General features: G+C 42.7%; 2 protein-coding genes across 35 annotated transcripts in view; one reads left to right on the forward strand and one right to left on the reverse strand.

Annotated features, from left to right (window-relative positions):
- Nucleotides 1–277: 277 nt before the first annotated feature.
- LOC131099991 (parapinopsin-like) lies at nt 278–4333 on the forward strand. Its single transcript, XM_058046098.1, has 4 exons — nt 278–629; nt 694–1022; nt 2368–2610; nt 3412–4333. The coding sequence occupies exons 1-4, from the start codon at nt 305–307 to the stop codon at nt 3532–3534; spliced, it is 1020 nt and encodes a 339-aa protein (XP_057902081.1). The 5' UTR covers nt 278–304; the 3' UTR covers nt 3535–4333.
- cacna1da (calcium channel, voltage-dependent, L type, alpha 1D subunit, a) overlaps nt 3585–24863 on the reverse strand; it is a 68165-nt gene continuing 46886 nt past the window's right edge. For 10 of the 34 annotated variants that reach the window (XM_058046081.1, XM_058046095.1, XM_058046072.1 and 7 more), the window contains 17 exons: nt 20342–20374; nt 18525–18653; nt 18391–18456; nt 18231–18322; nt 17621–17780; nt 17395–17522; nt 17227–17323; nt 15789–16074; nt 14367–14500; nt 12644–12760; nt 12025–12422; nt 10407–10433; nt 9805–9933; nt 9591–9739; nt 9393–9499; nt 9009–9323; nt 3585–8422 (listed from right to left, as the gene is read on the reverse strand). In XM_058046081.1, coding sequence (XP_057902064.1) covers nt 8117–8422; nt 9009–9323; nt 9393–9499; nt 9591–9739; nt 9805–9933; nt 10407–10433; nt 12025–12422; nt 12644–12760; nt 14367–14500; nt 15789–16074; nt 17227–17323; nt 17395–17522; nt 17621–17780; nt 18231–18322; nt 18391–18456; nt 18525–18653; nt 20342–20374 — 2673 coding nt within the window. In that variant the 3' untranslated portion in view covers nt 3585–8116. The remainder of the gene's footprint in view (nt 8423–9008; nt 9324–9392; nt 9500–9590; nt 9740–9804; nt 9934–10406; nt 10434–12024; nt 12423–12643; nt 12761–14366; nt 14501–15788; nt 16075–17226; nt 17324–17394; nt 17523–17620; nt 17781–18230; nt 18323–18390; nt 18457–18524; nt 18654–20341; nt 20375–24863) is intronic. The other 24 variants (XM_058046092.1, XM_058046094.1, XM_058046071.1 and 21 more) reach the window with 9 other exon arrangements.

The raw sequence follows: 24863 nt of genomic DNA on the forward strand, positions 1-24863 counted from the left end.
CAAACCCGGATAAATCAGAGATGCCTGGAGATGAATGCTTTTTAAAAAGTCAAGAATGTAGTTTTTAGTTTCAGTATGATGACTTTTCACACTCGCATGAATGAGCGAGGGTTTATCCGATGTGAGTGCTTCCACGATGAAGCAAGGTGAAAGGTCACAGACGATCATTTGCGGGAATTACTCTTTGTCAAATCCAGATCTTGAAGGATTTATTCCTCCTTCAGGCGTGTAATCTCGGCACTTGCGCCTGCAGCGCTCACACGTCGAAGGTCTTCTCCAGTGGGAGCATGAGAGGACTGCATCCATGCCCGACGTCCTTTTTCCACACAATTCCTCCATCTCCTCGCGGTGGGAGCCCCCGCTGTCACACGGCGGCTTCATCCTGCTCTCCGTGGTCATGGCCCTTTTCACCGGGCCGGCCATCGTGCTCAACGCTACAGTGATCATCGTGTCCCTGATGCACAAGCAGCTGAGGCAACCGCTCAACTACGCTCTACTGAACATGGCCGTGGCAGACCTGGGCTCAGCCGGAACCGGAGGGGTTTTATCTGTAGTCCACAACGCCCATGGGTACTTCTCCCTGGGAAGAACAGGCTGTGTGATGGAGGGCTTTGCCGTGTCCTTGTTTGGTGAGTGAACACAGCATCAGAGATGTTTTTTCCGAGTTCATACGCCTTTTGTCCGCTTTTACAGGCATCACATCTCTGTGCACCGTGGCCCTGATCGCCGTGGAGAGGATGTTTGTTGTTTGTAAGCCAGCAGGACGCATGCTCTTCCAGCAGAAGCACGCGCTCGCTGGCATCGCCTTGTCCTGGATCTGGTCCCTCACGTGGAACGTGCCCCCTCTGCTCGGGTGGGGAAGGTATGAGCCGGAGGGGGTCGGGACGTCCTGTGCGCCGGACTGGCGCAGCCGGGACCCCCACCATGTGTCCTACATCCTGGTTTATTTTGCCGTGTGCTTCGCTGTCCCCTTTGTCGTCATCTTGGTGTCCTACTCCAAATTAATGTGGACGTTACACCAGGTGGGCTTACCGGCACTCAAATACACTCATGGTCACTTTTCATTGACACACAATATGTTTATTATTGGCCTATATGTATATAATAATAATAATAATAATATAATAATAATAATAAATGTTTTATATATATGTCTATTAGTAATCATAATATAATAGATAATAATAATATAAAAGCTAATAATATATATAAATGGTCACTTTTCATTGACACACAATATGTTTATTATTGGGCTATATGTATATTATAATATAATAATATAATAATATAATAATATAATAATATAATAATATAATAATATAATAATATAATAATATAATAATATAATAATATAATAATATAATAATATAATATAATATAATAATAATATTTTAATATATTAATATAATAATAATATAATATAATAATAATAACTGTTTTATATATATGTCTATTAGTAATAATAATATAAAAGCTAATAATATATATAAATGGTCACTTTTCATTGACACACAATATGTTTATTATTGGGCTATATGTATATTATAATATAATAATAAATTATAATAATATAATATAATAATAATATAATAATAAATGTTTTATATATTGTCAATTAGTAATAATAATATAATAGCTAATAATAATATAAAAGCTAATAATATATGTAAATGGTCACTTTTCATTGACACACAATATGTTTATTATTGGGCTATATGTGTATAATAATAATAATAATATAATAATAATAAATGTTTTATATATATGTCTAATTAGTAATTACAAAATAAAAGCTAATAATAATATAAAAGCTAATATTATATATACATAATAGCTTTTATGCAGCTAATAGCCATCACATAGATCGAGTAAATGTTTAAACAGGACATATTATACTCATGGCTGCACGGTGGTCGAGTGGTTAGCACGCAGACCTCACAGCTAGTTCAATCCCACCCTCGGCCATCCAGTGTGTAATGGCGTTGACAGATTAAAATGCATTTCTTTTGCTGGTAGGAACCCCAACCAGGAATTGTAAACAAATGTGGCTAATTGTAGCTAGCAACGTAATCAGAGGAGCAGAGCAGAGACCTTATCTGGTTTACAGCCACGCCCATATAAGGAAGTCCGCCCCTCTGTGACATCACAAAGGCGCAGTTTTAACACGCCTTTTGAAACTAAGCGTTTTCAGCCGTCCCAAACGGTGTCCCACACGACAGACATGTTTGTTTTTGCATTATTATTATGTTTAGGGAGCATTAATGTCAAGCACATGAAATGTAATTAGCTGCTTTTCCAATTAGGATGACTTACTTAGCAGGCTTAGAATCCATAATAAATTACATTTATTGACCTCCCCAACGCCAGGTGTCCAAGCTGGCCTGCCTGGAAGGGGGCGCGGTGGCTAAAGCGGAGCTGAAGGTGGCCTCCATGGTGGTTCTGATGATCCTGAGTTTCCTCATAAGCTGGCTGCCTTACGCAGCTCTGTCCATGCTGGTGGCCTTCAACCCCTCCGTGGAGATGAGCCCACTGGTGGCCACAGTACCCGTGTACTTGGCCAAGACCAGCACCGTGTACAACCCCGTCATTTACATCTACTGCAACAAACAGGTACTACACACTTGCGAGTTACCACTGATGCTTCAACAAGACTGTGCCATCTAGTGGTCATCAATGGCAAGTGCAGGGATGCAAAATTGGAATAGAATAAATATTTCTGCCAAAGAGTAAATAATAGCTTCAAATAAAAGTACTCGGGTACTTGTACTTCGTAATAAGTGAAGGTACATTCATACCTATTGACAATTTGGAGTCGCGTTCAAAGAAATGATTTTCTAAATCATTCAACTACTCAACTACGCCCTCTGGTGTCTGGTATGAAATACTGAAATACTTCCTGGTACTACAAATTAAGGCAATTGAGACAATAATAAGCATTACACGGTATAAAATTAGTACATAGCAGTGAAATGAAATATTCTAACAAACATTAAAGTACGATGACATACCGTGTGCGCATTCTGACCATAAATTTAGGATATTCGGTTATTAAATTCCATTTTACAGGGATTGTTCGTGTGCTGCTAGCATCTTGAATAGCTCCCGCATTTTCTCTCTACCACGTGACCTTCCCCCGTCATGTGACACTGTCTAACAATACACAGTTTGAACGCTAGAGGGCATTAAAAACGTCATACACACAACTCAAACGTACATGTCTTTGCTACGGCTACAAACATTATCCGATTTGTTCTTCAGAATTTCATTAGCATTTCCAAGTACTTATATATAAATATACATTGTTGCATTTATTTAATCTTTCAAATTAAAGAAAACATGTGACTTGATTGACAATCATCTTCCTAAACATCCTGACCGCTACTACGTCATTTCCTTCACACGCTGTGCTAGTTCCGCAAGTACGTGGTGCCTTTCCTGCTGTGCACGGAGCCGTGGAAGCCGAAGGACGATGAGGAGACCTCAGAGGCGGCCACCACAGTGGAGATGGCCGTCAACAAAGTGGCTCCGGCCTGAAAGCCGACTGGTCACATCAGAAGCAGGAATGACAACAACCCATGACAAAGCATGACTCGGCACAACTTTATTCCATGATAATAAAAAAAAAACACAGATTAAATGAGAAATAGAAAAAAGAGAGAATGCATTGTTACAAAACCATCAAGTTATATTCACGCATTTGCTACTAAGATTGATGGAAATCAAAGAGAAAAAAAATAAAAAGCAAAATATCAAGACTTTCAAGTAGAGAACATTATTAGCACGGCTCTTTTGTCCTATTTTACATCTGGTCTTTGAATGCAGCTTGCTTTCAGAACATGAAGAAAAGTCGGTGTTTAGAACCGTACCAAGGAAACAAAAAAGCTACGGCGGCCGACGGGGGGGGGGGGGGGCAAAGCACACAACAAACACGGAAATGATCCAAATGACCAGCCAGGGGAAAATGCTGCAAATTCGAAATGTTGTTGCCACGGCGATGCTGCAGGATCACAAACAAACGCAAAAGAAAAATCATAAACTGTTTCTCACGCAGTTTTTTATTTTTTGCATTTTCAGTGTTTTTCATTTGCAGTTGTTTTTCCATTCTGCAGCATTGATGTCACGGGTGTCCAATGTGCAGCCTGGGGGCCGTTTGCGGCCTGGGGCGCATTTCTAAAATATAATTTAGCAGAAAATTTTAAAGAGGAAATCCAACAGCAGCAGTAAAAATGGAATGAAAAATGTATAAAAAAAAAGTTAAAATATAAGTGAAAAAAATTCCAAAAAAGTCAAAATCTTATAAAAATTAACCTCATCTTGGACTGTTAAAGTTATAATATTCAAGAATCAAATAATTCATAGAAAAATTAGATGAGAAAGTCAAAATATTCTGGGTTAAAAGTTGAAAATAAATTTGAAATGGATATAAAGAGATGTCATTTTTTTGTGAAGAAAATATAAATGTGAAAAAAAATAAAAATAAATGTGAAGAAACTATATTGGTCAAAAAAAAAAAGAGTCAAAATTACATTTGAGAGTGTCTTTGTTGTAAAGTGTCCAGATGATGAAAAACTAAGAAAGTTTTTTTTTTTAAAAGAGAAAAATAAGATGATAAAGTGAATAAAGTCATATTCCAAGAAATATTGACGGGTGAAGCGGATATTACCAATCTGCTTTTCAGTCACAAAGCAAGCAGCCAAGTGTCATCCTTTAGGATTCGGACACCCGTGGGGTCGGTTTGGTGAATTTGCCGTACTTTGCCGTTGTGTTTTTTTGTGTGTTTGTATGCGGTTGAGCGTTTTGTCCCTGCGTGCCGCCGCACTAAAGGTCACGTTTTGCTGTAAACTGGACATTTGTTTAGCGTGTCCCAGCAGAGCACATCTTTTTCCGTCACTGTCGACATTGCGAGATGACGTGTGAGTGACAAACTCCAGCAAAGCGTGTACGTCACAAAAAGAGTAGAAAAAACGCTCCGACCCTTCATACACAAATGAGTTTAGAAAAAGGAGGAAGAAAAGCACAATACACTTAATACTTGTGCAAAGACAAACAGCTATGTGCTAATATTGAAATATCATTAGTGCTCACTATGTACTCTTATTTTTTCTTCTTCTTCTTCTTCTTCTTCAGGAATCCCTGACATGAGGTAAAAGTAAGTTCATTTCATCTTTAGTGTAAAAGAATGCATATCTTCACTTCATTTGCTACGAAGACTACGATGTGCCGCTTCATGTGCTTTCCTTTTGGCATCCGCAAAAGGATGAAAACACCCTTTTGGCTTCTTTTTTTTTTTTTTTCAACTCACAAACAATTCAAAGAGCCCTTTCAAAGTGCACACAAAGTTGGGACAGAATCTACAAGGTCGGGACAGCTGCGTTGCGTTCACACACAAAAAGAAAAAAAGGTCACTTCTGCTGCACATTTTAGGTTGGCTTCATTTGGCGTTCACGCTGGATCCAAATATCGATAATATCATCAAAAGGGTGGATACTTAAGCTCCCTTGTGTTTGATTTACTGTCATGTGATCCAGCAGCTGCCCACCACCTGCTAGGCAGGCAGGCAGGCGAGCCCAGACATACCACAGAGAGAGCAGGAGAACAGACAGAATGATCCATGAACATGGATTTCAACACAGATCCGTTCATGTGAACTCAAATGAAGCCAACCGCACCAGAACTGACTTAGACGGAGACCCTCATGGGGTCTGGGTTCTGCCGGGTTCCGCCGGGTTCCAGCAGAGCAAACCGGAGTTCCTTTCAAGCCAAGCTAACACGACAGGAGCGAAAATGGAAGGATGAAAAGACGGAAATATCGGTGATTCTTGTCACGTCATCAGACATCGTCCGTATGTTCGACCCTGTTTGGAGGGACGCTGTGACACGGGCACACCGAGACCATGATATGTTGTCGCCTCCCCGTCAGACGAGGTATACGTGACGCCAGACAGGCCCAGAGAGACCGGGATGGGGGTCCGTCTCGCCAACATCCCACAGGACGTCTCCTCCTCATCCACTGACACGTTCCATAGAAAGTCTTTTCTCATCAAGGCTTTGCCCCCTTTTTTTGCATGTTTGTCAAAATGAAATATTAAATATTAGTCAATATGAAGTCAACACAACTGAACACAGAAAGATTCTACAGCCATTTCTAATGCTTTGGGACTCCAGCCAACCACAGTGAGAGCTATTATCCACAAACATGGTGGTGAACCTTCCCAGGAGTGGTCGGCCAACCAACATGACCCCAAGAGAGCAGCCACGACTCATCCAACAGGTCACAAAAGACCCCATGACAACATCAAAAGAAGCGCAGGCCTCACTCGCTTCAGTTAAGGTCATTGTTCATGACACCACCAGAAGAAAGGCACTGGGCAAAAACCAGTTCCAAGATCAAAACCATCAAAACTGGGAAAACATCTGAATGATCCCCAAGACCTTTGGGAAAATACTCAAAATTTTAACATTTTGAAAGAGTCAAATATAGTGGTGGTAGTGTGATGGTCTGGGGGTGTTTTGCTAAAAGCAAAGCATAAATTCTGCTGAGTTGTCATTGACTAATATTTACATTTCTTTCATGATGCAAACATGCAAAAAAAATCAGGGGGGCAACCATCATATCTACTATTGTCTCTCTTCCAATCTAAACTAACAACCAAAAGCAGCATTTTTGCATTTTTTAAACAAGGTAAACAAGTGCTGTATGGATAAAAGGGGGCTCCACTTTACGCCACGCAATGAAACCTTCAAAATAAAATGCCACAAAAGTTGAACAATTTGCCATAATTTTGCCCTTAAATGTCAAACAAAACTCATTTGCACCAAGCGACGTCCTATAAGAGACTCAACAAGCATCTACACTACAACAAATGTATATTTTGGACACGCTTATTAATCCAACAGGACCAAAAGATGCCACTAGGTGGCAGTATTGGACCATAAACGCGTTTCTTCACGTGTCTTGCAATGGTTTGTGTGAGTCAATCGCCCTTCTATCTTTTTGATTCAGCAGTTACCTTAAATGACCACTAGGTGTCAGTATTGCTTACAAACGCCTCCCTCCCTGTTCTCTGGCCAATAGTATTTATTTTGTCTTCCTGTTATTATACACTTAATCAAATTTGAATTTCACCAAATTAACAACTTTTCACGTTATAATTCTAGCAGTACCTATAAGACGCCACTAGGTGTCAGTATTAGTCTGTGTCAGACATTGTAAAAAGAGTAGCTTTACTTTCATTTACTTTTAACTTGTGTGGCACTTTGCAAAGGTTTCAAAATGGCTGCAATTAGCAAATCAATTCCCTTGACCTCATTTCTTGCATGAAAATGACTTGCAAGTCAACCGAGGTGGTAAAAAGACTTTGGAGGTCCCAGTGCACGACATCGTGCACATGCAAAACCTCCAGCAAAAATGCACTGAAATCACGATCGATTCCATGTGATCCTTTAGGCGTGGAAAAAAGGGCCGAACATGAGCACAGATGAAAGGGGAGCTAAGCAGTGCTTTTGGAGCACATCAGTATGGTCCATATTGCTGATCATAATTACCAAATATAGAATATCTCTTTACAAAGAGTGTGGCATCATATCCTACAGTTTACAACTATGAAATCTTCTTAAGTGTGCCTGCTAGTGCATTTATCACTCAAAAGTTGGATGTTAGTTCCTGCATATTGTGTTGGGAGCACGAACCACAGACGAGGGGATCCATTGAGTTAAAGGACGAGAGAGACTAGAGGTGGGGTGGGGGCAGGGTGGGGGGGTTGCCTTTGTATGTTTTGCATTGAAAACTTGCATGATATGCCAAACCTTAATAAAGTGACTGAGGTAATGACATCGTACATCTGATTGTCATCACCTTAACCGAGCAGCCCTCAAGAGCGTCCTCCACGCTTGCTGCTCTCTGCCCGGACCCCCAGGCCCAAGCCCTTTGACAGGAAGGTCAGGTCGGCTCCCTCGGTGCTCCGCAGGGCTGTGACGTCCTTTGCTGGCAGGAAGAGAACTTTTCTTTGCAAAAATCACACGACAGGCGTGTCTCCTCAGTGTTGAAGGCACTTCTTTTGGTCAGAGCCTAAGAATGCAACATGTCTTGTATTTCCACTGATTGGATCGACTCCTGCTATAAAGTTGTGATGCAAATCATCTCATCTGCCAGGTCCTCCTCATAGGGAGCCCTGGGTTCCGCCTCCGGCTCCTCGTCGCTGTAGCTGGCTGCCGGGTCCTGCGGCTCGTAGTCCCCCGGAGGCAGCAGAGGAAACACGTTGACCCCGTTGATAACCGGCGCCATGCCGCCATTCAGCAGGTGGCTGGCCGCACTCTCCATCTCGTCGATGGTCATCTCGCAGGCGTCTGCTATCTCGTGCTTGGTGGCGGCAACAAACTTGGGATCCTTGGCATACCTCCCGAGGCCTTCGGATATCAAAACCTGCTCCAAAAACCAAGAACATTTGTAAAATGTCAAGTTATAGGCCTGCCCTTTTGAACCTATAGGGGGAGCAGTCGATTCCATTACAGGTAGTGCAGCCTGGGGGCCATTTGCAACCGACAGCAGCTTTTTTTATTGGCCCCATTCTAAAAATATTATTTAACAAGAAAACAATAACAGCAGCAAAAATGGACCATGTCGCCTTCTAATGACAAAAATAATTGTATACATTTTTAGCAGCGTAATGTTGTCCATAGGTATGAATGTGAGTGTGAATGGTTGTTTGTCTATATGTGCCCTGTGATTGGCTGGCCACCAGTCCAGAGTGTACCCTGCCTCTCGCCCAAAGACAGCTGGGATAGGCTCCAGCACCCCTGTGACCCTTGTGAGGATAAGCGGTAGAAAATGAATGAATGAATGAATGTTAATATTCAAAATATTATGGGAATTAAATCAGAATATTACAAAAAGAAAATCTGCCGTTCTTTAATGAAAATAAAGTCATTTTTTTTTTAGAATAAACTTAACGAAAGGATGGAATATTATGAGGAAAAATAATGTCAAGTGAATTTACAGTAAAACTCACCGCTTCCACAAGGCTAGTGGCGCTGCCTCTCTTCTGGTAGTGGTTGTGGTAGTCAGGCGGCACTTGCAGGTGAATGGGCGAGTACGTCCTCTGCGAGAAGTCGGGGTCGTCCGTGTACCAGGAGCTCTTACGCACCGACACATGGCTGCTGGCGATGCTCTCCCTTTGAGCGCGGTCCACGCGGATGAGAGGGGTGTAATACGGAGACTGGTCTTTACTGGCCGGGGTAGCGGGGGGTGTGGCCCAGGAACGGGTGGAGCGTGTCGGGGAGAGGCGGTGGGCTCTGCTGGAGTCCAGGCCCGCTACGGCCATGACCTGGAACAAATGGCAACATTCGGGTGTCAATACATGAAAAAGAGGGCATTTGCACCCACCGGTCGTTACCTGGTGCTGCATCAGGTGCAGTGGAAGGGCAGTGCGCTGATGTGGAAGCTCATCCTGGCTACTCTGTCTGCGCAGACACTCAAAATTGAAAGATGGCCTCCTGTGACCTGTGCAACACGAAATCAACTTTCACCGAATAGCCCCTCCTGTGTATCATCATAACCAGTGCATGGTGTGACGATGAGGCAGGTCAATTACCTGGCACACCTTGTGGTGTAGCAGGAAGCAAGCGTCTTTTTGGTGACCTCCTGGAGTCGCGGTAGAGAGGCTGCTCATCATCATCATAGCAACTGTCAGGGTGATGATAGCCTTTGGGAGTCTCATACTCTGTGTCACTGTTCTGGTACCTTTCCACATATGACATGATAATATGAAGACTTCTTAGAAAAATGTTTGAGTATGGATGACCTACCTGTCCACGGATAGCATACTGTCATCTTCATAAAACTCCTCCCCGCTGTAATACTCGCCAGACAGGCGGTCATCATCAAATTCCTCCTCTCTGCAAATGGTGGGATGGCGTCTATCCCCTCCGTTGGACCTGATGGAACGCCAGGGTGCAGGGGTCAGAGTGCAAACAATGTTGTGCAAAAGGAGGTGAGGCGCGGGGTGGATTAGCAGACCCGAGTCATGCGCTGTCATGCAGATACAAGCCGACAGGCTTGTGAAACCTCATTTAAGTGTGAGCTATCGCAGCAAAAAGTCGGCAAGCAGATATTTGGGGCATGAAGAACATTTGCAATATCCACTTTTAAACTTTTAAGCTTAAATAAGAAGCAGTGACCACTAATGGACATGCAGAAACAAACAATATAATCCGCAATATGCTGGCCACTTTCCAACAATATTTCCCTTTTACCTCACATGTGTGATTTACCAGATGTGTACACTAACCAGACCAGCATATTGCATTTAGCGGGGACTTCACACATTCAGGCAAAATGGAAGAAATTCTAGGAAATAAAGACCTTCTTTGCTGTTACCGCTGATACCAAAGCTAAAAAAACAACATACCTAACATAGGTCTCATAGTAGCGCCTTCTGTCCAAGACAGCAGAGGGTTGGTTGAGAGAAAGCATTTGGGTTAGGACAAAGAGAGGGAAAGAACACAGAGAGAAAAGGGCTGGAAAAAGAGTGATATATACTGTAGTTCATACAGTATATGGAATCTATACAGCATTGTAAAATATCCTGTATGTAGGAGGAGGTAGACGTTCACTCTAGTGTTGCTTGACAATTTCATTGTTTTGCTGGGCAGCAATGAAATTGTCTGGCACATTTAATGGAGAAAAACAAGATCCCATCCAAATGGAGCCATGGTGCTTTCTCATGAAACAAAATATCAGTGACACACACTGTAATCTATTGTAGTGTGAATAAAGGTTGATGGGGGAAAAAAAAGTAGGCTTGATAAGAAGCTGGATTCTGTCAGACAAATAAAACCATAAGGCTTTTTTTCTGCAGAATTAACTTCAGCTCAGGGTCACAGCAGAGGTAAGCATTGTAGCGCTTCATAAATTTGATAAACATAACCTAGCAACACAATAACGCCACACTATTTGTGGGGGCTGTGTTCCAATGCAGCCGAGTGTCATCTATTAATATTCCTGTAGGTGGCGACATTGCTCTGTAGTGCCATTTGTAACCCCACTATCATAGACCAACTACGTTTAGTAGTAATCTGCCACTGATGTACCGATCTTTGCCATAATGCTAATTGCTAGCACACATTTTAAATTTCAATAAAAATTATTAGCTTCGACCTAGCATATTTGTTGAAATTTCCCCTATTGAGGGTTGCTCTGTAGTGCTATTTGTAACCCACTATCACAGACCAACAACGTTTAGTAGTAGTCTGCCACTGATGTACCGAGCTTTGCCATAATGCTAATTGCTAGCACACATTTTATTTTCAATAAAATTAGCTTCGACCTAGCATATTTGTTGAAATTCCCCCTATTGAGGGTTGCTCTGTAGTGCTGTTTGTAACCCACTACCATAGACCAACAACGTTTAGTATTTGCTAGCACATATATGGGATTTTCAATAATAATTAGCTTCGACTTAGCATATTTGTTGAAATTTCCCCTATTGAAGGAAATTAATTTTACATGTAACATTCGGGGCAGCAGTGGCACACGACGGAGAACCTCGCTATCTCCACCAAGTTACAAATTTTGTGTCACTTCACTCACCTTTCTGCCAAAGGAATGTTTGGTGATGGTTAGAGAGGCCCTAAGTGCGAATTGGCAGCCATGTTTCCATTGAATTGGATGCCAGGGTAGCTGTGGCTAATTTTTTCTTTTACTTTGAACTGCTAGCTAAAAGTTGGGCTAGGAGTTGCTAGTTCCAGACAGGCACAGCCAAGGACAGCTATATTTCCAATATTCATATATTTCCAACAGCATTTGATTGAATTGAATTCTATTGAAATACAACAAGTCCTACAAGTTGATAATACAATAAACCCATAATAATATATGAGCATGTGACATCTTATTAAAATGAATAATTAACCAATGAGTGGGTATTAAAAAAAAGGGATGTTGAACATGTAACCTGCATGTTGTGAGCATCAGGTGATAGCAACATGACAGGAACACGGATGAACACATGGTGCGTGTGTTAGTACCTTTGAGCTTGTGGAGTGCGGGGCTTTTCATAGTCATAGTAGGAACCCCGATGACCCGGGTAGCCATTGGGTGGCGCATGTTGGTAGTAGCGATGATGCCCCCCGTTGGGCAAACTGGACTTGTTGGCGTTGTTGAGGTTGATGTTGGTAGATTTGAGAGACTTGCCGTAGGAGTTATTGTGGTGGCGGTGATGGTGGTGGTGGTGATGGCGGTGATGACGGTGGTTGCCGTGGGACATGGCGTTGGCTCGGGACAGCCGACCCACCGGTTGCTCCATGTGAGCGTAGTGAGGGGGCGGCTGCACTTGCAGGGGACGCTGCGTGGCGTTGGTCTGGTGGCTGTTGGACTGCCGATGACCTCCGTTCATGAGGTGGTTGCCAAAGAGTCCGCCGTTACGCTGGGAAAAGTACACACAATGAGACCCGACACGCTTCCTTGGCTGTAAAAAGTGTTGAATTTTAGTCTGGTTTTATTGATGTGAGGAGAATAAAAAATACTTTTGTCCATATTCACTATATGGACAAAAGTATCGGGACACCTGGCCATTGTGAAACATGGACTGGTGTCCCCCCAAATTGTGTCCAAATGGTAAATGCCAGGTAAAATCAAATCAATTACCCTATAAATTTCCTCGTCTTCCTCTGGTATAAAGTCTACTAGTTCATCATCCTGCAGGTCACATGATATCGCTCGGCGTATTTCAGGCCCAATATCATGGAGCGTGCGGAGGCCAGCCTGTAACCATGACAACAAAAAATACTAAGGACTTCTGCTGAGGCCTTTGGTCTTACATCTCAACAAAAGAGAAACATAGGGATATCATACACACACACACACACACACACACACACACACACACACACACACACACACACACACACACACACACACACACACACACACACACTGGACGATACCACATCTATCGTAACAATTTTTGCCTTAGCTGCAGTATGATGTGGACCTTTATTGATCTTGTCACTTACATACAGAAGTACAAGCAAAATTGTGCAATCATCTGTCCATCATCTGTCATCTGATCCTATCCATCCTGGTCACTCCCAATGAGAACCTCAGCATCCTCATCTCTGCTACATCCAGTTCTGCTTCCTGTCTTTTCCTCAGTGTCACTGTCTCCAGACCAAACAACATGGCTGGTCTCACCACAGTTTTGTATACCTTTTCCCGATGATCTCCATTGTTCTGAACTGTTGACCCCAAGTACTATGATGCAACATGTGTTGGGGACACCTACCTTCCAAAAAGTTCAACTTTTGTCTGGGCAGATCAAGAAGACCAAAGGTCTTAGGGATCATCCAGATGTTCAGCAGTGGTTTTGGTCTTGGAACTAGTTTTTGCCCGGTGTCTTTCTTATGGTGGAGTCATGAACAATGACATTAACTGAGGCAAGTGAGGCCTGCACATCTTTGGATGTTGTCGTCGGGTCCTTTGTGACCTCCTGGACGAGGCGTGGCTGCGTTCTTGGGGTCAATTTGGTTGGCCAACCACTCCTGGGAAGGTTAATCACTCTTCAATGTTTTGGTCAATTAGGATAATGGCGGGATAATGGCTCTCACTGTGTTTGGCTGGAGTCCCAAACTTTAGAAATGGCTTTCATACTGCTCTTTGTGTTTGTGTTCCTCAGAGGCTGATTTGGACGAGATACTTGATGAGCACAACTCGAAAAAAAAAAAAAAAAAATTCAAAAACATTAATTCAGTAACGTTGGAAGCCATCTGAACCATCAAGATTATATTTTTTCTCATCGTTGAATAAAACTTTTTTCCACCTTTCAATGTCCCATGTTTGATGCTCCCGAGCAAGTTTTGTGGCATTGAAGGAGACCACGTCTTTGAATTCCTTTTTGGTTTTTGAAAGCCTTTTCCCAGAGATGGCACCAGTAAGGGTCTTCATTTGGGTCCAGGACCGCCCCGTGTCTTTGACGGACAGCCCATCGGAATCTCCGACTAGGTGCAGGTGTCATTTTTGGGGGTCTACCGCTTGACTGTTTTGTTCCATAAAGCTCTGAATGTAGAACGACTGTTTTACTGTGTCCTTTTCAGCTCTTGTACAGGATCTTATGCTGTACTAATGTTTTTTTTCTGTGTAGTAATAATAATATTAACCCAACTGATAAGCTGATGGCCGATATCACATGAGACAATGACACACGCTTAACATCAACATGTATGACATTTAAAAAAAGAAGGACACATGAAAACCAACATACAGTCTCCGTACCATGAAGGTCCTGCAAACCATAACATTACACACTTGCTGAGTCACACAATGACAACATCGCTGGCTCACACAGTCCTCAGTGTACCTGGCTGACACTCACCTGTAGTGCGATGGCCGTGCTGTTCTGGGAGGGGTGCGCACCCACCAGGCCGTCCTCTTTACGTTTCTTGAATTTCCTAAAGTAGTCCTGTATCAGGAAGGTGGCATAGAACTTCCCCACGGTTACCTCATCATCTGAGTGAACAGACCACACAAATGCTTCCTGTGTCAGCAGGTCAGCACACACAACACCGAGTAGTGCTGCTGGTTATGGGGGGGGGCGTCTTTATATGCATCTATTTATATCCTACATTTATCCTGATGGTCGATGCATCTAAACGAACCAAAAATGCAACATTTTTATTGCATAAAAGTCTTCCATTGCATCGCTTATGTAGTATTTGACTATAAATGTATTTATAAAAGTCTTCCAATGTATCTCTTATGTAGTATTTGAGTATTTCATGTGCTTTCTGCATGTTTTTAGAACAGGGTTGTCCAAAGTGCAGTGCAGGGGCCATTTGTGGCATGCAGCAGTTTTTTTAGAGGCCTGTGAAATATTACAACAGCAACAAAAAAATAAAAACGGCAAAAATAGAAAAATCATCAGTAATTTCACAGGAGTATAGTTTACATTAGGTTGTTGAAAAAGTTGCTTGGGAATTAAGTGAAAAAATTATTGAAAACATAATGAAAATAAATATTGTAAAAAAAATTAAGTTGAAATTGGTGGAAATTTAAAAAAAATCAATGGTAATTTTACAAAAATAAAGTCAAAATTTGTCTTTTTTTAACGCGAATAAACTCGTACATGAGGAAAAATTAAAAATTAAATATTATCAAATCAGAATATTATAAAAATAACATTTACTAAGAAGAAGAACGTTGAAATATTTGAAAAAAAATCACCAGCTAAAATGGGAAAAATAATCAAAGTTGATAATAGTATGCTTTTTCACCGAGAGATGCACTTCTTTAGTTTTAGCATAATATTTACATGTATAATATCTTCTAAAGTTGCATCCTTTCATGCTGCAGTACGTAGCCCTCGCTACGAGTATACGAGAGTATACGTTTGAGTATATTTGTGTGCCAAAGTGTGTGAGAATCATGAAACAGGAGTCTGAATCACTTCAACCAAGCAGGCTGGGGACACATCGGAGAAAAAGCAAGAGAAAGAGAGGCAACGCGAGTTCCATGCCACCACCCTAAAACAGAACTGCTTCAGAATATTCTCAAGTCCTTCAGATGGTTTGGACACAAACACACACACACACACAGAAGAGTTGAGAGGCAGAAGAATGTGAGGAGGAGAAGCAGTGAATTAAGAAGAGACCAAGACAAATGAGTCGACTGTCTCGGAGGCCATGCAAGCCCCACGTCCGTAGCCTGCCAACAGCATCCAGGATGGGCTGAACAAGCATGGATAACAAAACACACTGCAGATAGCATGATACAAGAACAACAATGTCATTGCACTGACCGCCAGCAGGCGGCACCACTTGATCCAGCAGCTTCATACTGGTTCGCTTCCAGATTTTCTTGATGACGGCTCGAAGCTCCTCGTTGGCTTGTTCCAGATTACCTGCAACATGAAGAAATGAGCAGATAAGATCACTGGTTTCAAGCGGAGGTGACTTTTCCCTTCTTCTCGCTGGATTTTCACCTTCTGTTTTTATCTTCAAGGCCGTTCTCACCAACGCAAAGAGAGTAGCGTTAAACATGACGGTGCCGTCGCTGTTCAGAGGCATGTTCATAGCCACCAGCCTCTGAAAGTACACACAGGAGAAGAGAAAAGCCTGCTTATCCGTTTGTCCAGAGTTAGATGGACAAATGCACGTCATTCATCTACTGGAACAGGAAGTAGTAGAAGACGCACGGGTAGAAGACATGAACCTCTCTGACCTCGTGCACGTTGTCAATCGTAACTCTGCTACCCTTCACCCATCTTCAAATCCAAACTCAAAACTCATCTGTTCCAACTAGCTTACTCTAACTTTGCTTCTTCCTGCTCCTCTTTGCTTCTTCCTGCTCCTTTTCAGACATGTGTAGTAATGAGGTGTTGTGTGTGTGCATGTATGTGTATATATATATATATATATATATATATATATATATATGTAGATATGTGTGTATGTATATGTATGTATATATGTGTGTATGTATATATATATATATATATATATAGATATTGTAAGTGTATTGTATTGTAAGTGTATATGTGATAAAGAATAATGTAACATAGTATGCATGTCTGAAATAAATTAAGAAAGAAAGAAAGAAAGAACTGCTTCACACACCCCCCCCCCCCCTTATTTATTGTATGTTCTTATTCATTGTTTGTTCTCTTTTATCTTGTATTTTATATTCGTGTTTTTATATCTTCTGTACAGCGACCTTGGGTGTCCTGAAAGGCGCTTTGAAATAAAATGTATTATTATTATTATTATAACAGCCTTATATGGGCTCATGTTGTTATGCAAGTACATGAAGATTCATTGAGAATTCATTCATTCATTCATTCATTTTCTACCGCTTTTCCTCACGAGGGTCGCGGGGGGTGCTGGAGCCTATCCCAGCTGTCTTTGGGCGAGAGGCGGGGTACAATCACAGGGCACACTCACATTCATACCTATGGACAATTTGGAGTCGCCAATTAACCTAGCATGTTTTTGGAATGTGGGAGGAAACCGGAGTACCCGGAGAAAACCCACGCATGCACGGGGAGAACATGCAAACTCCACACAGAGATGGCCGAGGGTGGAATTGAACCCTGGTCTCATAGCTGTGAGGCGGTAACCACTAGACCGCTGTGCCATCATTGAGAATTCTTCATTATTAAATAAATGCTTTGTGGTTGTGTAGAGGTACTGGTATGCTATGGGATCTTCAAGTATCCATGCAGAAGTAAGAAGAGAGACCTTGCACGCCACTCTGTGAGGACACAGTTTTCCAAAGCCAAGAGGCGGCTGGATTCTCCGGAGAAGTGTCACCACGTCAAGATGCTTAATTCTTCCCCTAATTGAGAAGGAAATGAGATTAATTCATTAAGAAGAAAGGCTCCAAACAGACGTGAGTGGAAGTCATACTTGGCTTCTGGGTCGTACTCCGACCAAATTCTCTTGAATTCATCCAGATGGTGTGGACCAAGAATGGACCAATCCCTCGTCAGGTAGTCAAAGTTGTCCATGATGACGGCCACAAATAAATTGATAATCTGGAGGGGTACAAGAACTATAAATCAGAGGTGGGCAAACATCAAATACATTAAATGACCCCTGGTGGGGGGCCACCAATGCAAGCTGATGAACGTACCAGGAAGGCGCAGAGCATATAGAAGGTGATGAAGTAAATGATTGCAAATCCACTGCCGCACGTCATCTCCTCGCCGGGGTTGTAGTCTGACTCGGGGTCACATAGTTTCCCCGGCATGCAAGCCAGCATGATCTCCTGCCACGCCTCCCCAGTAGCACACCTGGAAAAGCAGACCGGATACACAAGCACCAGACTTGAATGCCAAAACAACAGGCTTTTATTGCATTATTTCCTAACAGCCACAATGATCCTTAACATGGGCTACTGTAGCAACATGTCCGTCCCTGACTCAACCCCCCAAGTACTGAATCATATTTCCGGCAACACACAGGCCTGAGTATTATTTATGTCTCATATGTCTTATTTTCTCGCCTCTCTCAACTATATTGGGCAATAGGAGTGTAAAGGTGACTATAGGGGTGTTATATCATGTGTACAGTGCTCTAATCATGTTAAAAAGGTGTATTTCCAAGCTGGTAAACAGGTTTTCTATTCTCTCGCAAGGCAAACATTGCTACTTAGCACAATTGCGTGTGGAACCAATGAACCACTATGAAGGAGGGATTACGGTACAGTTGAAATTGTGGGGCGGAGCTAAAAGCAGACAGACCTGAAGAGGAGGAGCACAGCCTGAGGGAAGGTCTGGAAGTTGTTGTTTCTGTTAATGTGCGTGCCATCCACCATCGCGATCTTCCCAAAGACCTGAAAAAGGGTCATTGGGTCACTGAGTCCACAGACGGAGAAGGTTATAATCCAGTTCGAGTACCAACCTGCATCCCAATGACAGCATAGATGAAGAACAACATGGCGATCAGAAGAGCCACATACGGCAGAGCCTGGAAAAGAGAAAGAGATAGTCAGAATAACAGCAAATATAAAACAAGAAGCATTCCCGTAACGTCACCTGGAAAGATTTGATGAAGGTCCAAAGGAGAGTACGGATACCCTCGCCTCTGCTGAGCAGCTTGACAAGCCGCATGACCCGGAAGAGACGGAAGAAGGTGATGGAGATGCGGGCGCTGTCCTCCGTGTTCTGGGAAGAAAGATTCCCAGATCAGAAGCGGGCCCTGCTACGGAATGAAACATGGAAGTCCTAAACCGTGGTGGACTGGGATGAGGAGTTCTGAACTCAGAGGCAGAAACATATGGACTGGAGGAGCAGTTGAAGACGATGAATTTTGGAGATTTGCATGCTTTAGAATAATTATTCCAGGAACTATCGCCTACAAAAGCGAATCATGCCTTCAGAGAGACTGCAGCTCATATGTTTCTGCGGGTCCAGTTCCAAAGCACCGTCAGGAGCGTAGTCACTGACCTACAAGGAAAGGAAGCAAGGAGGCAGGCATGCTGGAGAAAAACCTGGCCATACTTGAACAGGACACAAGCATGGCACCCTCACTCCAGAGTCACTGCATGCGGAGTCACAGTGGAACCAACCCCAAACGGGTCAGTCAGGAGGTTAGCAGGTCAGAGGAAGGCGACCTTACCGCAGGAAGAGGGAGAAGGGGTACGGGGGCGGTGGGAGCGGGGGGGCTCATACCCCTATGAAGCAGTGTCAACACTACAAACGTGAGAAACCAGTCGACACCTGACTGGGAAAAACCTGGCGCCACGTTTGAGTGACACGCCTTATTGGAAAAATGGAAATATTGGGAAATACAGTACAGTCGTCCCTCACTACATCGTGGTTTTGTGGTTGACTACGCTCTAGTATTAATAAAAAAAAATCCTGAAGCAAATTTTATAGTCTAAATGAAGGATAAAAATGTCTAAATAAATCAAAAATACACATATAATGATATGAAGTGTAATATGCTATCTGTGACTTTAAGAAACAGGAACTGGGAAGTGACGTGTCAGCTAGCTTGAGTCGACTGTTAGCTGAGTGCTAGCAGTGTAGAGAGTAGCCGACAGCAGCTCCATATGTCATCCTTAGCCATATTCTACACTGGCCACTAGGTTCCATTGATGGGAGGTACTCCGTCAATGCTAATTGCTAATTTAATCTCATTCAGGTCTCATTAATTCATTCATTTTCTACCGCTTTTTTTCCTCACAAGGGTCGCGGGGGGTGCTGGAGCCTATCCCAGCTGTCTTCGGGCGAGAGGCGGGGGTACACCCTGGACTGGTCGCTAGCCAATCACAGGGCACATATAGACAAACAACCATTCACACTCACATTCATACCTATGGACAATTTGGAGTCGCCAATTAACCTAGCATGTTTTTGGAATGTGGGAGGAAACCGGAGTACCCGGAGAAAACCCACGCATGCACAGGGAGAACATGCAAACTCCACACAGAGATGGCCGAGGGTGGAATTGAACCCTGGTCTCCTAGCTGTGAGGTCTGCGCGCTAACCACTCGACCACCGTGCCGCCTCATTCAGGTCTAAGATGGCTTATTTTCTATTATTATGTCTATTATACTGTGTAACACAAGCGTCAAGGTGACTATAGAAATGTTACTTCATTTCGAGGGAGCTCAAATAATGGCAAAAAGTCGTGGCAGAATTAATACTGAGTGCTACTTTGGTAAAATTCGGGTGTGGCACCAAATAAGCACCACAAACAAGGGACGACTGTGCATGACAAAATGAGGGGAAATCAAAATGGAAACAAACCTTATAATAGAAAACATGAAATAAAATAGATCACAGAACACAAATATGATGGCATGGCCCTAAGAAGAAAAGGAAGTTGTGGGGGTGGAGCATCTTACCCCCTGTTCATCCACCTGAGGAGTCTCTGTTGGCTTTAAAATCAAACACCTGAATTAATGATTTATTCAGCGCCTCCCGCTAGTAAGCTAACACTAAGGCATTCAAATATACGTATGACAAGGACACAGGTCAGACTTATGATGATCGGACAGACGACATCGTCTAAGCACGATGGAAGACACAACAACACGCAATCACTTCCGACTGAGCAAGTGGGACACAACTTTATCACCCCGCTAGACTGGTTCACACGTGAAGGCACATTTTTAAGAAGACTTCATTAAAAAGCTACAATACAAAAGTCATATGTTTCTGAAGACAAAAAAGTCCCCCGTTATGCAAGAGTGACTTTTTAATGATGTTCATGTGTCCCGAGAGCAGGGGTCTACTATTTTGGTTAATAGGCGTGTAAAGGTGACTGTAGGGCTGTTATTTCATGTCCAGAGGTCTCTAATGATGCTAAAAAGTGTATTTAGAAGGCACTAAACAGGTTTTCTATGTCTTATTTTCTCTTATGATGTCTACTACATTGGCTAATAGTCATGTAAAGGTGACTATAGGGCTGTTATTTCATGTCCAGAGGTCTCTAATGATGTTAAAAAGTGTATTTAGAAGGCACTAAACAGGTTTTTTATATCTTATTTTCTCTTATAATGTCTACAACATTGGCTAATAGGAGTGTAAAGATAACTATAGGGCTGTTATGTCATGTCGAGAGGTCTCTAATGATGTTAAAAAGTGTATTTAGAAGGCACTAAACAGGTTTTTTATATCTTATTTTCTCTTATAATGTCTACAACATTGGCTAATAGGAGTGTAAAGATAACTGTAGGGCTGTTATGTCATGTCGAGAGGTCTCTAATGATGTTGAAAAGTGTATTTTTAAAGGCACAAAACAGGTTTTCTATGTCTTATTTTCTCTTATGATGTCTACTACATTGGCTAATAGGAGTGTAAAGATGACTGTAGGGCTGTTATTTCATGTCGAGAGGTCTCTAATGATGTTAAAAAGTGTATTTAGAAGGCACTAAACAGGTTTTCTATGTCTTATTTTCTCTTATGATGTCTACTATATTGGCATATGGCCGTGTAAAGATGACTGTAGGGATGTTATTGCATGTCAAGAGGTGTCTAACGATGTAAATAGTATATTTAGAAGGCACTAAACAGGTTTTCTATGTCTTATTTTCTCTTATGATGTATTCTATATGGCTAATAGGCATGTATAGGTGACTGTAGGGCTATTATGTCATGTCAAGAGGTCTCTAAGCATGTTAAAAAATTTATTTATAAGGCACTAAACAGGTTTTCTATGTTTGGAACCAATCAACGGCCCTAAACGAGGCATTAATAGTTGAAAGTCTCTGCAATATTGGTCCTCCAATGTAGCAAAATTAAGGAAATAAGTGAGTTTGACCAACGTGGTTAAATGAACACCTCACTGAACATACAATATGAATGAATATTGAACATTCTTGTTTCTAAAGTTGGCTATGGTATTGAATTTGATGATTCATGTGCAGGTGAAGTTGACCCCAGGCTCACACGGAATCAGTCGCGGCTCCGTTGCGGCCCACAGTAGCATTATTCAAGATTAGAATCCCTTTTGTAGGCTTACACTCTGGTGAGCATGCTTTCTGCAGCCAAGTGACACTTTGTGGCAAGCCGGACTGGATCAGGACCGGAGCCGCAACCGATTCAGTGTGAGCCCGGGATTAATTACCTGCATGCAGACATAGAAGATTCAATTTCACACACCCACACATATGCATTGATGATGTCATTCATGCTATAAAGAGGAAGTGTTCAGCAGAGCACTCGTTCACACAGTCCAGGTGCAGAATAAAAAGATGATTAATCGTGGTTAGATTGGATTCAAGTCCCTCCAGACAGACGTGGCTTCAACAACTGAAATCTCATGTGACGTCGTTTAGCTTGAGGAGGTTCTTTAGCTAATCCTGGCCCCGGCATCCATGGAGCGTGCGTCAAGCATCATGTCGCAAGACGTCGGGGATGATAAGGAGATGACAGCAGTGCAGCAAAATCATGCAGCATGTCTGCCGTGAAGAGGAGCAGGGGTGGGGGGCACGCAGAGAGGTGGCTGGACAGGAATGAAGAAGGTAAGGAGATCTTGGGGGTCGAGTGGAGGAGGAGGAGGAACTTGGGTGAACTTGCAGGGGAAAAAGAAGAGGGGGGGGGGCAGGGAGGAGTGATGGGCTGCTGAGGTATTCATGCACCTGACTGGGGTCTTACACACCTGCGCTACGCATGAGTTCCACTGTGAGCTTTAAGAGCTCACTACAGGAAGACAGGACAAAACACAGAGACAATCACAAGATCAACAAAGAACCTCAAACTCAGCTCTTTTTTGGGGTCAAATCACCACCGCTCTTACCTGTGGGGGGGGGGGGGGGGGCACCGCAAACTCGCTTGAATTTCAATGACCTGTTTCTTTATGGCAAGACGCTACATTAAAGGGTACCTATTACGCTCATTTTTCGAGTTGTGGATTCCTATAGAGCAGCTACACACAATTACCAGCACACACGGCTTTCTAGTTCCTCTAGAATCTGCACCTATTCAGTTGTATTTCATGGTATATTTCATTTCAAAATCTGTTTTAATGTATTCCATCCACGGCTCGCCTCCAGGCACGCCCACTCCGCTGTGGTTGGTCAACACTAGCAAGTACTTGAAAGGAGTTCCGGTTTGTGCAGCTAGCTAACGGAGTTAGCTATAGGAGTTCATAATAAATTTAATAAATGTATCTTTTTAAAATGTCATACAGCAATATGTGTTGGACTCCGAAGCGTTAGCGGTTTTCTACATCATTGGTAACCGAATGTGCTCGCTAATTTTGGTGGGAAACGGCTATTAGCAACTCCCTGTATGCAAGCACTCTTGCTCCATGACTTACACATAATAAGGGTTCTAACTACATCCCCTTTAAGCTGAAGTCACAACCCTCCCTATGGGCTCCTACAGGCGGTTACGGGAAACTTACAACTTACATGCATCGGGTGCATGAATGAAGCCTCAGATTTGGTGCATGGTACGCACGTTCAACGTACAGGCTGAGATGACGTACATCACAGCACAAGGAAATGCTAACCAAGACAACATGGATTATCACTGTGAGGAATAGGATCCCATGACCTTGTCTACTTATGGATGCCTAATGTCACCTGAACTATGGCCTGCGTTTAACTTCATAAATTAGTGTATCCTTATGTTTTGCGAGCAGCTCTTGAGCAATCTGTCTGGAGGTCGAATGAGAAGGCGAGAGAGCGTGAAGACAAACAGCACAGCAAGGCTCGCTGGAGAAACACAACTGACCGGGGGGACATGGAGCGGGTGGCCGAGGGCCATCTGGGAGAGGCGGACATGGAAAAGATGTTAGCTAATGGTGTTTACTGACGCTTCCAAGCATGCATTTATAGAAGGTCATGGGTGAGAATGCGTGAAGACAAGCAAGTAGGAAAAATGTGGGCCCAAGGAATTCTCAACAATTGAGGTCAAATGATATAATAAATTCAAATATTGATGGGAATCACAGTGTCTGATATCAGGATTTTACTCAGTATACTTTTTTAAAACTTCATTTCAAAATATTTTTTTTATCCTTTCATCCCTATTTTGGAAAACAACATATGTTAAGATTCACCCTCCTGAAATACTTCCAAGGGTCCACTGAGCACGTTTTCAAACCGACTGCACATTGAAATACCCGACACACACAAAGCACGATAACCTCATGCAATGCAAAGCACAGAAGAAAGTAGTGGATGAAAATTCCCTCACAAGAACGTTATACGTGTTCTTGTGACATGAACAGCACTCAGCACACCAACAAGAGCCGAAAGACACCACTGTATACATGCATGGCAATACATCACTTCATGAAGATGGAACATGACATGGAACGCTCTTAGTCTCCAGAAAACAGCAACGCCGCTCGGATTGGCATCTAACGCCGACACACCTGAACATCATTTCTTTCCAATATCTACTCAGGAATATTAGGGCAACACTGAAAAGAACAAAACTACCAGGGTAAGGTTGGAATATCCATGGGAACTAAAGTTGTAACATTGCAGGATTTATATTATATGATTCATGTTGTAATATTACAGGGAATAAATCACTGAGGTGTGGGTGCGCCGCGCTGGACAGAGCCGTAAACAAAAATTGCAAAGAAAGTATATCTATTCCTTTATAGACTATACTGTAGCTCCATCCATCTATTCTATGCCGCTTATCCTCACTAGGGTCGCGGGTATGCTGGAGCCTATCCCAGCTGTCTTTGGGTGTAAGGCGGGGTACTATCGTGGGTAATAGGCGTGTAAGGGTGACTATAGGGGTGTTATTTCATGTCTAGAGGGCTCTAATCCTGTTAAGGTGTATTTAGAAATTGGTAAACAGATTTCGTCTGTCTTATTTTCTGTCATTATGTCTACTATATTGGGTAGTAGGAGAGTAAATGTGACTATAGGGTTGCTATTTCCTGTCTAAAGGGCTCTA

This window comes from Doryrhamphus excisus, chromosome 1 (genome assembly GCF_030265055.1).
Source record: "Doryrhamphus excisus isolate RoL2022-K1 chromosome 1, RoL_Dexc_1.0, whole genome shotgun sequence".
NCBI classification, from domain to species: Eukaryota; Metazoa; Chordata; class Actinopteri; order Syngnathiformes; family Syngnathidae; genus Doryrhamphus; species Doryrhamphus excisus.